The sequence below is a fragment of the Macaca fascicularis genome, chromosome 7, assembly GCF_037993035.2.
Source record: "Macaca fascicularis isolate 582-1 chromosome 7, T2T-MFA8v1.1".
Lineage (NCBI taxonomy): Eukaryota > Metazoa > Chordata > Mammalia > Primates > Cercopithecidae > Macaca > Macaca fascicularis.
This window is the reverse complement of record NC_088381.1, coordinates 99641616-99654549: the sequence shown is the minus strand read 5'-3', so window position 1 is coordinate 99654549 and position 12934 is coordinate 99641616. Positions and strand designations below refer to the sequence as shown.

At 39.3% G+C, this 12934-nt stretch overlaps 1 protein-coding gene across 12 annotated transcripts in view; it reads right to left on the bottom strand.

Moving 5' to 3' along the window:
• Positions 1-3099: 3099 nt before the first annotated feature.
• NUBPL (NUBP iron-sulfur cluster assembly factor, mitochondrial) overlaps positions 3100-12934 on the bottom strand; it is a 259201-nt gene continuing 249366 nt past the window's right edge. For all 12 annotated transcript variants that reach the window (XR_012415699.1, XM_073997212.1, XM_005561036.5 and 9 more), the window contains one exon: positions 3100-5205. Coding sequence is in view for 11 of the 12 variants with exons in the window: in XM_073997212.1 (XP_073853313.1) it covers positions 5143-5205 (63 nt within the window). In the remaining variant the exon portion in view is untranslated. The remainder of the gene's footprint in view (positions 5206-12934) is intronic.

The window sequence follows — 12934 nt, the reverse complement described above, 5'->3', positions numbered from 1 at the left end:
GTGAGATGGGTCTCCTGAATACAGCAGACTGATGGGTCTTGACTCTTTATCCAGTTTGCCAGTCTGTGTCTTTTAATTGGAGCATTTAGTCCATTTACATTTAAGGTTACCATTGTTATGTGTGAACTTGATCCTGCCATTATGATATTAACTGGTTATTTTGCTCGTTAGTTGATGCAGTTTCTTCCTAGCCTAAATGGTCTTTACATTTTGGCATGTTTTTGCAATGGCTGGTACCGGTTGTTCCTTTCCATGTTTAGTGCTTCCTTCAGGGTCTCTTGTAAGGCAGGCCTAGTGGTGACAAAATCTCTAAGCATTTGCTTATCTGTAAAGGATTTTATTTCTCCTTCACTTATGAAACTTAGTTTGGCTGGATATGAAATTCTGGGTTGAAAATTCTTTTCTTTAAGAATGTTGAATATTGGCCCCCACTCTCTTCTGGCTTGGAGAGTTTCTGCCGAGAGATCTGCTGTTAGTCTGATGGGCTTCCCTTTGTGGGTAACCCGACCTTTCTCTCTGGCTGCCCTTAAGATTTTTTCCTTCATTTCAACTTTGGTGAATCTGGCAATTATGTGTCTTGGAGTTGCTCTTCTCGAGGAGTATCTTTGTGGCGTTCTCTGTATTTCCTGGATTTGAATGTTGGCCTGCCCTACTAGGTTGGGGAAGTTCTCCTGGATGATATCCTGAAGAGTGTTTTCCAACTTGGTTCCATTTTCCCCCTCACTTTCAGGTACCCCAATCAGACGTAGATTTGGTCTTTTTCATAATCCCATACTTCTTGCAAGCTTTGTTCATTTCTTTTTCTTCTTTTTTCTTTTGGTTTCTCTTCTCGCTTCATTTCGTTCATTTGATCCTCAATCGCTGATACTCTTTCTTCCAGTTGATCGAGTCGGTTACTGAAGCTTGTGCATTTGTCACGTATTTCTCGTGTCATGGTTTTCATCTCTTTCATTTCGTTTATGACCTTCTCTGCATTAATTACTCTAGCCATCAATTCTTCCACTTTTTTTTCAAGATTTTTAGTTTCTTTGCGCTGGGTACGTAATTCCTCCTTTAGCTCTGAGAAGTTTGATGGACTGAAGCCTTCTTCTCTCATCTCGTCAAAGTCATTCTCCGTCAAGCTTTGATCCGTTGCTGGCGATGAGCTGCGCTCCTTTGCTGGGGGAGATGCGCTCTTATTTTTTGGATTTCCAGCTTTTCTGCCCTGCTTTTTCCCCATCTTTGTCGTTTTATCTGCCGCTGGTCTTTGATGATGATGGTGACGTACTGATGGGGTTTTGGTGTAGGTGTCCTTCCTATTTGATAGTTTTCCTTCTAACAGTCAGGACCTTCAGCTGTAGGTCTGTTGGAGATTGCTTGAGGTCCACTCCAGACCCTGTTTGCCTGGGTGTCAGCAGCAGAGGCTGCAGAAGATAGAATATTGCTGAACAGCAATTGTACCTGTCTGATTCTTGCTTTGGAGGCTTCCTCTCAGGGGTGTACTCCACCCTGTGAGGTGTGGGGTGTCAGACTGCCCCTAGTGGGGGATGTCTCCCACTCAGGCTACTCAGTGGTCAGGGACCCACTTGAGCAGGCAGTCTGTCCCTTCTCAGATCTCAACCTCCGTGTTGGGAGATCCACTGCACTCTTCAAAGCTGTCAGACAGAGTCGTTTGCGTCTGCAGAGGTTTCTGCTGCTTTTGTTGTTTACTGTGCCCTGTCCCCAGAGGTGGAGTCTACAGAGACAGGCAGGTTTCCTTGAGCTGCTGTGAGCTCCACCCAGTTCGAGCTTCCCAGCGGCTTTGTTTACCTACTTAAGCCTCAGCAATGGCGGGCGCCCCTCCCCCAGATTCGCTGCTGCCTTGCCACGAGATAGCAGACTGCTGTGCTAGCGATGAGGGAGGCTCCGTGGGCGTGGGACCCTCCCGGCCAGGTGTGGCATATAATCTCCTGGTGTGCCTGTTTGCTTAAAGCGCAGTATTGGGGTGGGAGTTACCCAATTTTCCAGGTGTTGTGTGTCTCAGTTCCCCTAGCTAGGAAAAGGGATTCCCTTTCCCCTTGCACTTCCCAGGTGAGGCGATGCCTCACCCTGCTTCAGCTCTAGCTGGTTGGGCTGCAGCAGCTGACCAGCACCGATTGTCTGGCACTCCCTAGTGAGATGAACCCAGTACCTCAGTTGAAAATGCAGAAATCACCGGTCTTCTGTGTCGCTCGCGCTGGGAGTTGGAGACTGGAGCTGTTCCTATTTGGTCATCTTCACAAATTATATTTTTAAAAGTAGTTTATACTACTCAGGTTATCTATTCCTTAAGTGAACTTTGGTAGTTTCTTTCAAAGCATTTGTCTATTTCATCTAAGTCTTCAATTTTATGGGCATGTTTGTAATCATTCTTACTGTCCTTTTCATGTCTGTAATGATGTCTCCTTTTCATTCCTGATTTGTTGATTTATGTAATCTTTCTCTCTTAATGAGCCTGGCTAAAGGTTTGTCAATTTTGTTCATCTTTTCAAAATGTCAAGTCTTTTAATTACACTCTATTGAGATGTGAAGAATGGAAAATAAGTATCACTCCTTAACAAACAGGCAAACTATCTGTACTTCACTCTACCTTTGGAGTTGGCAACAAAATTTTAGAATAAGCTTAGTTGTTCTTTTATAGCTACTGTTCCTTCCTCCCTGTCTAAACCTCCATATATACTCCAACCACCATTTGTTTCAATAGACTTCCTTGAAGCATCTGCAGACAACAGTCAAATGAAGGAGGAGAAGAGGGCAGGGAATTTCATATGTGGATCTTCTCTCGGTCATGTATGTATGGGTAAGGACTATCTTTCTCATTTCCCCATGATACATATTAAATGATGACATATAACTTTAAGTCATTCTTTTTCTGGATAAAGTTAAGTTTGGTTTAAGTATTTTTGTATTCAGAAGTGCTCAATGATCATCTGTATTTTCCTCTTCTTCAATAAACAATAAACACACAAATAAATATCTGAAATTTTAAGTCATTACTTCCCTCTCAGAGTGATATGATGACAGTGTGTCCACAGATAATTTTATTCATGATATTAATTAGTATAATTTGGTCCAGTAAATTTCAGTTCAGATATAGCAGTCTGTGTTTTTTAACTTTTATTTTTATTTTGAGATAATTGTAGATTTACATGCAGTTGAAAGATATAATACAGAGATTCCATGTGCCCTTCACCCAATTTCCCCCAGTGGTAACATCTTGCAAGACTATAGCACAATATCACAACTGGGATATTGACACTGATAGTTGTGATACAGAACATTTCCATCATTACAAGGATCCCTCATGTTTCTCACAGCCACACCCAATCCTCTCCCATCCTCACCCCCTCCTTAACATAGCCACCACTAATCTGTTCTCCATTTCTATAATATTATGTCACTTCAGTAATGTTATATAAATTGAATCTTTTGGTACGAAACCTTTTAAAATTGACTTTTTTCATTCAGCATAATTCTCTGGAATTATAAGTTGCTGCATGTACCCATAGTTTGTTCTTTTTTATTGCTGAGTAGTATTCATGTTATGAATGTACCACAGCTTGTTTAACCATTCATCCAATGAAGAAAATCTGGGTTGTTTTTGGTTATTACACATAAAGTTGCAATAAACATCAATCTACATGTTTTTTTGTGAAAACATGCTTATAATACTGTGAAACTCTACGCTTAATTTTCTGGTTGATAGCTATAGAGCAACGATGTCAAGGCATTTGCCAAAAGTGACAGACCACTTCTTTATAAATGCCAATTATCTAATGGCTCACTCTTATCAGTACTTTCAGCTTTAAAACTGTCTGCTACCCGACTTTGAAAAGTCATTGACTCTATCTCTTTGAGCTTCAATTAGACAAGATAAATGTTTTTTTAAAATGTATTATTTGAAATGTGAACTCTATGAAATGCTCTTAAAAAGGCAGGGAGTGGATTTCATGGCCAAAAAAAGTTTGAGGAAATGCTAAGTATTGCATCTCCCCCCACTTTTTAAAAATTTTATTCATTTATTTATTTATTTTTTTGAGATGGAGTCTCACTTCATCGACCAGGCTGGATCGCAGTGGCACAATCTCTGCTCACTGCAACCTCTGTCTCCCAGGTTGAAGTGATTCTCCTGCCTCAGTCTCCAGAGTAGCTGGGATTACAGGTGTACGCCACCACACCCAGCTAATCTTTATTTTTAGTAGAGATAGGGTTTCACCATGTCAGTCAGGCTGGTCTCAAACTCCTGACTTCATGATCCACCCGCCTAAACCTCCCAAAGTGCTGGGATTACAGGCGTGAGCCACTGTGCCCAGCTGCCCACCCCCCCATTTTTATTTAACAAAAGCACATTGGTGTACAAAAGGATGAACCTAATGTTGAATTACTCAAGTTCAAATCCAAGCTCCATCACTTGCTAGATACAGACACTCAAGGTTGAGTGTCTTCAAATTATATCTCAAATTACTTATCTGTAAAATGGAGATAATAGTACCCACTCACACAAATGGAGGAATAATTATAATTAACTTGTTAAATGTTAGCTATTACTATTACTGCTATCATTATCAGTATCATCATCAACATCATAATGGTCTTATTAAAAATACATATGTTCAGGCTCCACTCCTAGAGACTGAGATTCATTAAGTGTGGGGTACAGTGTGATCCAGATGAAGAAGCAGAGGTTCATATTAAGAACATATCCAAGATAGTACTAAAGACAGGATTCAAAGACAGTCCAAATTGCCTGGTTGGGAGGTGTAATACTTATGCTCATACACAAATTTAGTATATCATTTAAACTACTAACTCTGTGGTCCTGTAAAAAGTGTACAGTTCTCTCCCAAAATGGACTTGTAACATCATAAACTCATGATTCCCAAAGGGGTAATTCAATAAAATAAAATGCAGTTCTTTGCAGGTGGTATACACCAGCTTTCAAAAAATTCCTAAATATAGTAGTTAACATTGATACATCAAAGTTTTGTGAATCTTAGCTTAGCAAATCAGATCTGAAGTCATTATTTCCTTAGAAATAAAACAGTTATGATTTTTATTATTTCTGTAGGTTCCATCACCACATTGCTGATTTCCAAAGGTCCTCTTAATGTCAGTAGCAGGCAAATTTCCAGGACACTTGGGGAATCATTCTGAAGGTGATGGCAATCTTCTTACCACTTCCACAGCAATCCTCAAGTAAGCTTTGGCCTGGAAAAGAACAAACTTATTTGTTCTGTATTTCTCTTCAGCAGACACTGATAGAGTGTGACTCATCAACTCTTCAACAGTTGAGATGACTAATCAACTGTTTGTCATAGAGGCCCACTGTATTTGATAGTAAAAAGGCTGAGATGAGGAAATTCAGTACTGAGAAGATAATGCTGTATACATTGCAGATGGCATAAGGAAGAAAAACTTTTAGATTATTTGGAGGGTAATTATTTGGAAGGTGACTCTCTGAAATAATATTCAGTACCAGAAATTACTGTTTTTAAAATTCTAATTCTAGTGTCAGCAAACTAGCAACCCAGTCTAGTTGTAGAGAAATTACACCTTTTTGCTCTGAAAAATTGATATCTTGAGTTAGAGACTGCCAAAACTTCTTTAGCATAAGAGCTGTTAGTCATTTTAAGGAGGACTATTTATTACCATGCTGCAGTTTATCTTAGGAAAGCGTTTTCTTCATCTCCCCGAGAATGGTGTGCAACCTCAGCACCAAGCACCTATAGGCTCTTTCACCTGGTAAATTTTGGATATCATGCCAAAAATCCTGGTTCCATTGTTACACTCTTTATGTCTGGGATCCCAGTGTCATGGGACACTAAGAGCAGCTCTTAAGCCACGGAGTGGGCCACAAGCTAACCTAATGCCTGCATGGTAATGATACTTGCATTTTAAGAGTTCTATTAAATAAATGTAATGCAAAATTATTTATATCTTATACCTTATTCATAAAAAGTAACTGTAGAACACAATAGTAAAATTTTCTAAACCCCTTAATTTCTACATTGATAACTGACATGGTTTGGCTGTGTCCCCACCCAAATCTCACCTTGAATTGTAACTCCCACAATTCCCATGTGTTGTGGAAGGAACCTGGTGGGAGGTGATTGAATCATGGGGGTAGGTCTTTCCCATGCTGGCCTTGTGATAACAAGTCTCACGAGATCTGATAGCTTTAAAAACAGGAGTCTCTCTCCACAAGCTTTTTGCCTGCCATCATCCATGTAAGACGTGACTTGTTCCTCCTTGCCTTTCACCTTCCTCCATGATTATGAGGCCTCCCTAGCCACATGGAATTGTAAGTCCAATAAATCTCTTTCTTTTGTAAACTGCCCAGTCTCTGGTATGTCTTTAATCAGCAGTGTGAAAACAAGCTATTCACAGTAAATTGGTACCAGTAGAGTGTGGCATTGCTGAAAAGATACCTGAAAATGTGGAAGTGACTTTGGAACTGGGTAACAGGCAGCGGTTGGAACAGTTTGCAGGGCTCAGAAGAAGACAGGAAAATATGGGAAAGTTTGGAACTTCCTAGAGACTTGAGTGGCTTTGACAAAAATGCTGTTAGTGATATGAACAATAAGGTCCAGGCTGAGATGATCTCAGATGGAGATGAGGAAGTTGTTGGGAACTGCAGCAAAGGTGACTCTTGTTATGTTTATCAAAGAGACTGGTGGCGTTTTGTCCCTGCCCTAGAGATTTGTGGAACTTTGAATTTGAGAGATGATTTAGGGTATCTGGCAGAAGAAATTTCTAAGCAGCAAAGCATTCAAGAGGTGACTTGGGTGCTGTTAAAGGCATTCAGTTTTATAACGGAAGCAGAGCATAAAGATTCAGAAAATTTGTAGCCTGACACTGTGATAGGAATAGAAAATCCCATTTCCTGAGGAGAAATTCAAGCCTGCTGCAGAAATTTGCATAAGTAACAAGGAGCCAAATGTTAATCCCCAAGACAATGGGGAAAATGTCTCCAGGGCATGTCACAGGTCTTCATGGCAGCCTCTCCCATCACAGATCTGGAGGCCTAGGAGGAAAATTTAATTTTTGTGGGCTGGGTCCAGGGTCCCTGTGTTGTGTGCAGACTAGGGACTTGGGGTCCTGCTTCTCAAATGCTCCAGCCATGGCGGAAAGGGGCCAACAAAGAGCTCAGGCGGTGGCTTCAGAGGGTGGAAGCCTCAAGCCTTGGCAGCTTCCACATGGTGTCGGGCCTGTGGGTGCACAGAAATCAAGAATTGAGGTTTGGGAACCTCCATCTAGATTTCAGATGCATGGAAATACCTCGATGCCCAGGAAGAAGTTTGCTGTAGGGGTGAGGTCCTTATGAAGAACCTCTGCTGGGGTAGTGCAGAAGAGAAATGTGGGGTCAGAGCCCCCACACAGAGTCCCTATTGAGGCACCACCTAGTGGAGTTGTGAGAAGACAGTCACCATCCTCCAGACCCCACAATGGTAGATCCACTGACAACTTGCACCCTGTGCCTGAAAAAGCTGCAGAAACTCAATGCCAGCCCATGAAGGCAGCCAGGAAGGAGGCTATACCCTGCAAAGCTACAGGGGTAAAGCTGCCCAAGAGTATGGGAACCTACCTCTTGCATCAGCGTGACCTAGAGGTAAGACATGGAGTCAAAGGAGATAATTTTGGAGCTTTAAGATTTGACTGCCCCACCAGATTTCAGACTTGCATGGGGCCTGTAGCCCCTTTGTTTTGGCCAATTTCTCCCATTTAGAACAGCTGTATTTATCCAATGCCTGTACCCCACTGTATCTAGGAAGTAACTAACTTGCTTTTGATTTTACAGGCTCATAGGCGGAAGGGACTTGCCTTGCCTCAGATAAGACTTTGAACTGTGAGGACATGTGATTTGGGAGGGGCTGGGGTGGAATGATATGGTTTGGCTATGTCCCCACCCAAATCTCATCTTGAATTGTTTCCCATATGTCATGGGAAGAACCCAGTGGGAGGTGATTGAATCATGAGGTGGGTCTTTCCCCTGCTGTTCTCATAATAGTGAATCTCATGAGATCTGATAGCTTAAAAATAGGAGTCTACCTGCACGAGCTCTCTTTTTGCCTGCCGCTATCCATGTAAGACATGACTTGTTCCTCCTTGCCATTTACCTTCCTCTATGATTGCGAGACCTCCCTTGTCACATGGAACTGTAAGTCCAATAAACCTCTTTCTTTTGTAAACTGCCCAGTCTTTATCAGCAGTGTGAAAACAAACTAATAAAATAATATACTCACAGTTATATATTTATATACAACTACTAAAGACAGTAGCTAAGACTTACTAGTACTTAATATTTGCCAAGTGTTATTTATCTTCACAGTTATTCTGGGGGTAAATTCTATCATTATCCCGACTGTACAGATAAGGAAACATCCAGAAAGGTAAACAATTTTGTCGAAAACATAATAGCTAGTAGGAGATGAGCTGGGCTTTGAACCCAAGCTGACCAGTTCCCAGACTCTGCACAGTAAAAAGAGATGTTTGTGGTCTATTTGCCCTGACTCAATGAAGTGCTTTAAGAGTCTTTCACATGTCTTCATTTTTAAAGACTACACTTGAGCCCTAATAGCTAAATCATGATTTATTTTACCAGAAAAGTATTAAAAGTCATTTAAGAGAGTCCTTTAAAAAAAAAATCTAAAAACATGAATAAGGCTTTAAATGTTTTTGTTGAGTACCTACTATACCAAATACTTCATGTAAATAATCTCACTTAGACATGTAAAACAAGCACCATCAGCTCAACTTGGATGATGAAACCAGTTGTTGTTTGCTCAAGGTCATGAAGTCAGGCTGGAAAACCTTCAAACCTGGGTCCAACTGACTCTAAAGTCCAGCTTTTTCCACTATACCACATGTTAAACAGTAAACTCAAATGCAAGTAATTATAATCATAAAACATAGTCTAAAAATGGTTTCTTATCTGCTATAGTTAATAGAAACAAGTTTTTGATTATAAATGTAAATAACATCTACTTATAAAGAAAGGTTTCTCTCAAATCAAATGTGCTGATTTTCACTCATACATCTTTATAAATACCTTTTATCTCCTAGTAGCTTTTCTAGGTACTTATGCCTAATATTTTGTGATGAAAATTTAAAGTTAACTAAAGCAAGATGATACAAGGCCATCATTCTGTAATCTTTTAGTGTTTATCTACATTAAATTAGAGACATAAACCTATCAGAACACAAAAAATACTGAATGATTCCAGAATAATCAAATTGGCTACATTTAACCTTTCCTTTTTAATGGACTATCTCCAAACTTAGATTTCTAATATATCACATTCTATGTAATAGATTGTCAGTTGCTGAGAAACCACTAAAAGTGCTTAGTTTAACAGTTTGAATTTCTCAAAAACTGTTGAGGCTAAATTTTTCAGCCAGTGCAGTATTATTTCAAGTAATACATTTTGGTTCGTATTGCATACAAGGCATCATGTTGGGAAATCTGTGGTATGTAATGATATAAAAGAGAGGCAGAACAGTTCACTGGTGAAGAGTTGGGGCCTTGAAGTCAGACAGCCATGGTTTAGAATCTTGGCTTTATTACTTATAAGCTGTGAGGTTTTGGGCAAGTTACTTAACCCTTCTAGGCTCAGTTTCCATATCTGTAAACTGCTTATAATAATTATATCTAGCTCAAAGCATTTTGGGAGTATTAAGTGAGAATATGGCATGTGAACTGTTGGCACAGAGGAAGCATATAATAAACATTTGTAGCTGCTATTATTATCATTATACTCTCAAGAAATTTACAATCTCATTGAAGAGCTCATATGAACATGTCCTTTGGGCACTGTTCCCACCTGAGGAATAATTAAATCCCTTTCTTTTGTTTAATCCATAACTAGCAAAAAAAATCACACACACACATATCATATACAAAGGATACAACTGAGGTAACTCAAACTATTAATACTCTCTTCTTTCATCAACTCTACACAGACTAACCCTTTTCTCCTATTCAAGATCTTTTTGTTAGGTCATCTAGAGGCACAGATAATACAGTTGGACCCTATTGTCTGCTATGCCATTAACTAGCAACAGGGAATGAATGGTAACCAAAGTGCACAAAGGTTTTTTCCTTTGTCTTTGTTTTTAAATATTTGAAGTCCTAACTTATCATACACAGTCATTTCATATTAAGATTGTGAGGTGATAATTTAGAAATTATAAGAAAATAAAGTTCCCACTAATATTTGAAAGTCTTTACCAGGAATATGTTATAGCACATCTTTTGTAGCTAATATTCTTACTTGATAAAAAGGATAAAACCACAATGCTGTCAGTTAATCACAGGTCCATTCCTTGTATTCTGGTCTTAATAAAGAGCAGAAGGCAGTTTTAATTGCATCAACAATATTAATCATACCAGCATGCGGGGATGCTATTGAATTTAGGGGTTCTGAATTCTAAATATCACCTTCTCACCCCTCCTCTATTGTTTTCTCTGGCTACTTTACACTACTTACATTTGGAGTCTTACTTGCCGTTCCTAAATGGTGTACCGGTGCAGAAGGTTTTGCCCATTGGGCAAGCAGCAGACTATTACTACTTTTTAATTGGTACTATGAGCTCTTCCAACATTTCCAATGATGTCTTAAATTCACCACAATTCATATCTTTAAATTAATCACTACATTTTTAGTGTTTGCCTCTTCTGAAAGTTAAATGTTACTGGGAGAGTTAAATCCTCAATGTGTAATTCTAAAGGATTTTGTGGGCAGAGAATAAGAGCCCTAACACCTGGTGTTGTGAGGAGGGAGTAATAGAAAATGGAGAAGGTGGAGTAAGAAGGAAGATGAAAAGCTAACGATTAAACATTTAGCGATTTATAATTGTGCCTATGGGTCAACCCCTAAAAGTAAACAATAAAAAGTATCAGTCTAGGCCGGGTGTGGTGGCTCATGTCTGTAATCCCAGCACTTTGGGAGGCCAAGGCAGGTGAATCTCCTGAGCTCAGGAGTTTGACACCAGCCTGGGCAACATGGTGAAACCCCATCTCTACCAAAAACGCAAAGAATTAGCTGGACATGGTGGTGTGCACCTGTAGTTCCCAGCTACTTAGGAGGATGAAGTGGGAGGATTGCTTGAGCCTAAAAGGAGAGGCTACAGTGAGCCAAGATTGCACCACTGCACTCCAACCTGGGTGATAGAACAAGATCCTGTCTCAAAAAAAAAAAAAAAAAGTATCAGTCTAAAGTGAATAACTAACAAGATTATAGGTTTTGCCCCATTAACTTCTGCAGAAGTTTTACCATGTTGGCAAACAAACACTTCCTTCATTCTTTAAATGAAGACATGCAGGCAGAATAGTTGTTAAGGTTCTATGAATACAACAGAATCTGGTGAGAGCGTTGTGACTAGTTTCTTTTTTTTTTTTTTTTTTTTTCGAGTGAGAAAAACATTATTTTAATGAAATTTTAAAATCTTCAAATAAAATACAAGAAAACAGTAAGAACAAGAAAAATGGGATAAAATGATAAGGTATATTAGAAAGCATAAAATGTGACTAGTTTCTAAGAGCACATTTCCATTTGGGTTCACGAGGGAAAGGGAAGGAGGCTTTTAGGAGGCAAGATTCATCATAAGACTAACCAGAGGATTCTGATCCTAGGCCTCAGTCACAGCTTCTTAGTGTCTAGGAGTTAATGTCTTTGATGTTGAAGCTGGGAATTCTCTCATGATTCAAATTCTGCTACCCTGATTTTTTTTTTTTTTTTTTTTTTTTTTTGATGGAGTTTTGCTCTTTTTGCCCAGGCTGGAGTGCAATGGCATGACCTCGGCTCACTGCAACCTCCGCCTCCCAGGTTCAAGTGATTTTCCTGCCTTAGCCTTCCAAGTAGCTGGGATTAGAGGTGCATGCCACCACGTCCAGTTAATTTTTGTATTTTTAGTAGAGACGGTGTTTCACCATGTTGGCCAGGCTGGTCTCAAACTCCTGACCTCGTGATCTGCCCGCCTCAGCCTCCCAAAGTGCTGGGATTAAGGCATGAGCCACTGCGCCGGGTCTACCTTGATTTTTAAATAACATCAAAGAGTGATATTTACTTGATACCATGTCAAGGACACTAAGTGGACTCAGCTCTTCAACAAAGGGAAGAGGAGAGACATTTAGTGTCATGACATCTTATACAGGCAGTTTCAGAAGATTCAGTTGTATTCTACTTGGCATTTTTCAAGGTACACATTATTATTTCGTTTATTCTTTCCCATCTTCCTCATTATGAGGACCTTCAAAGAGGTTAGAAAACTTGCTTTAGGTCACACATAGAAAGTGGCAAACTTGGTACCCATGATGACTCAGATTTAGTGCTTTTCCTTCCATGCAGAGATTTCCTTTGAGAATCTAACAAAGCTATTTAGAGTATTAAATCGTATTATCTTTGGATGGTTGCTATATGTTCTCCGTTATATTACATTCCTCTAACTTCAATGAAATGTTTCTTACTACTGGAGGATTTAAAAGAAAAAATAATGAACAGGTGAAAAAAATAATAAAAATCTAAACTCTTAATTGAAATACACTGGCATGTAATTATTCTTATTCACTAGGAATCACTGTGAAATGTCTTTAAATAGTCTGTTCTCAGGAGGCATTTAAAAGTGTGTAATTAAAACAAAAAACCCTCAATTTTCATAGAACTTTTTCAAATACTGCATAAAGTACAGCTATGGTAGTTGGGATTGGCAGACTTTAATTACAAAGATGATAAAGGATTATGGTTTTTTTGCTTATCTAAAAAATTGCTAAGAAAGACTGAATAGGAAATTTAACAGTTAATACCTAAAAGGCAGAGAAGAGAAAAACAATGGTAACTGTTATACTGTATTTACTCAGAGATCATATCGCCAGCAGAACAATCACTATACCATAGCTGCTGACCCTTAAGAAAAGGAAAGGACCTCTAAACGCAGGAAA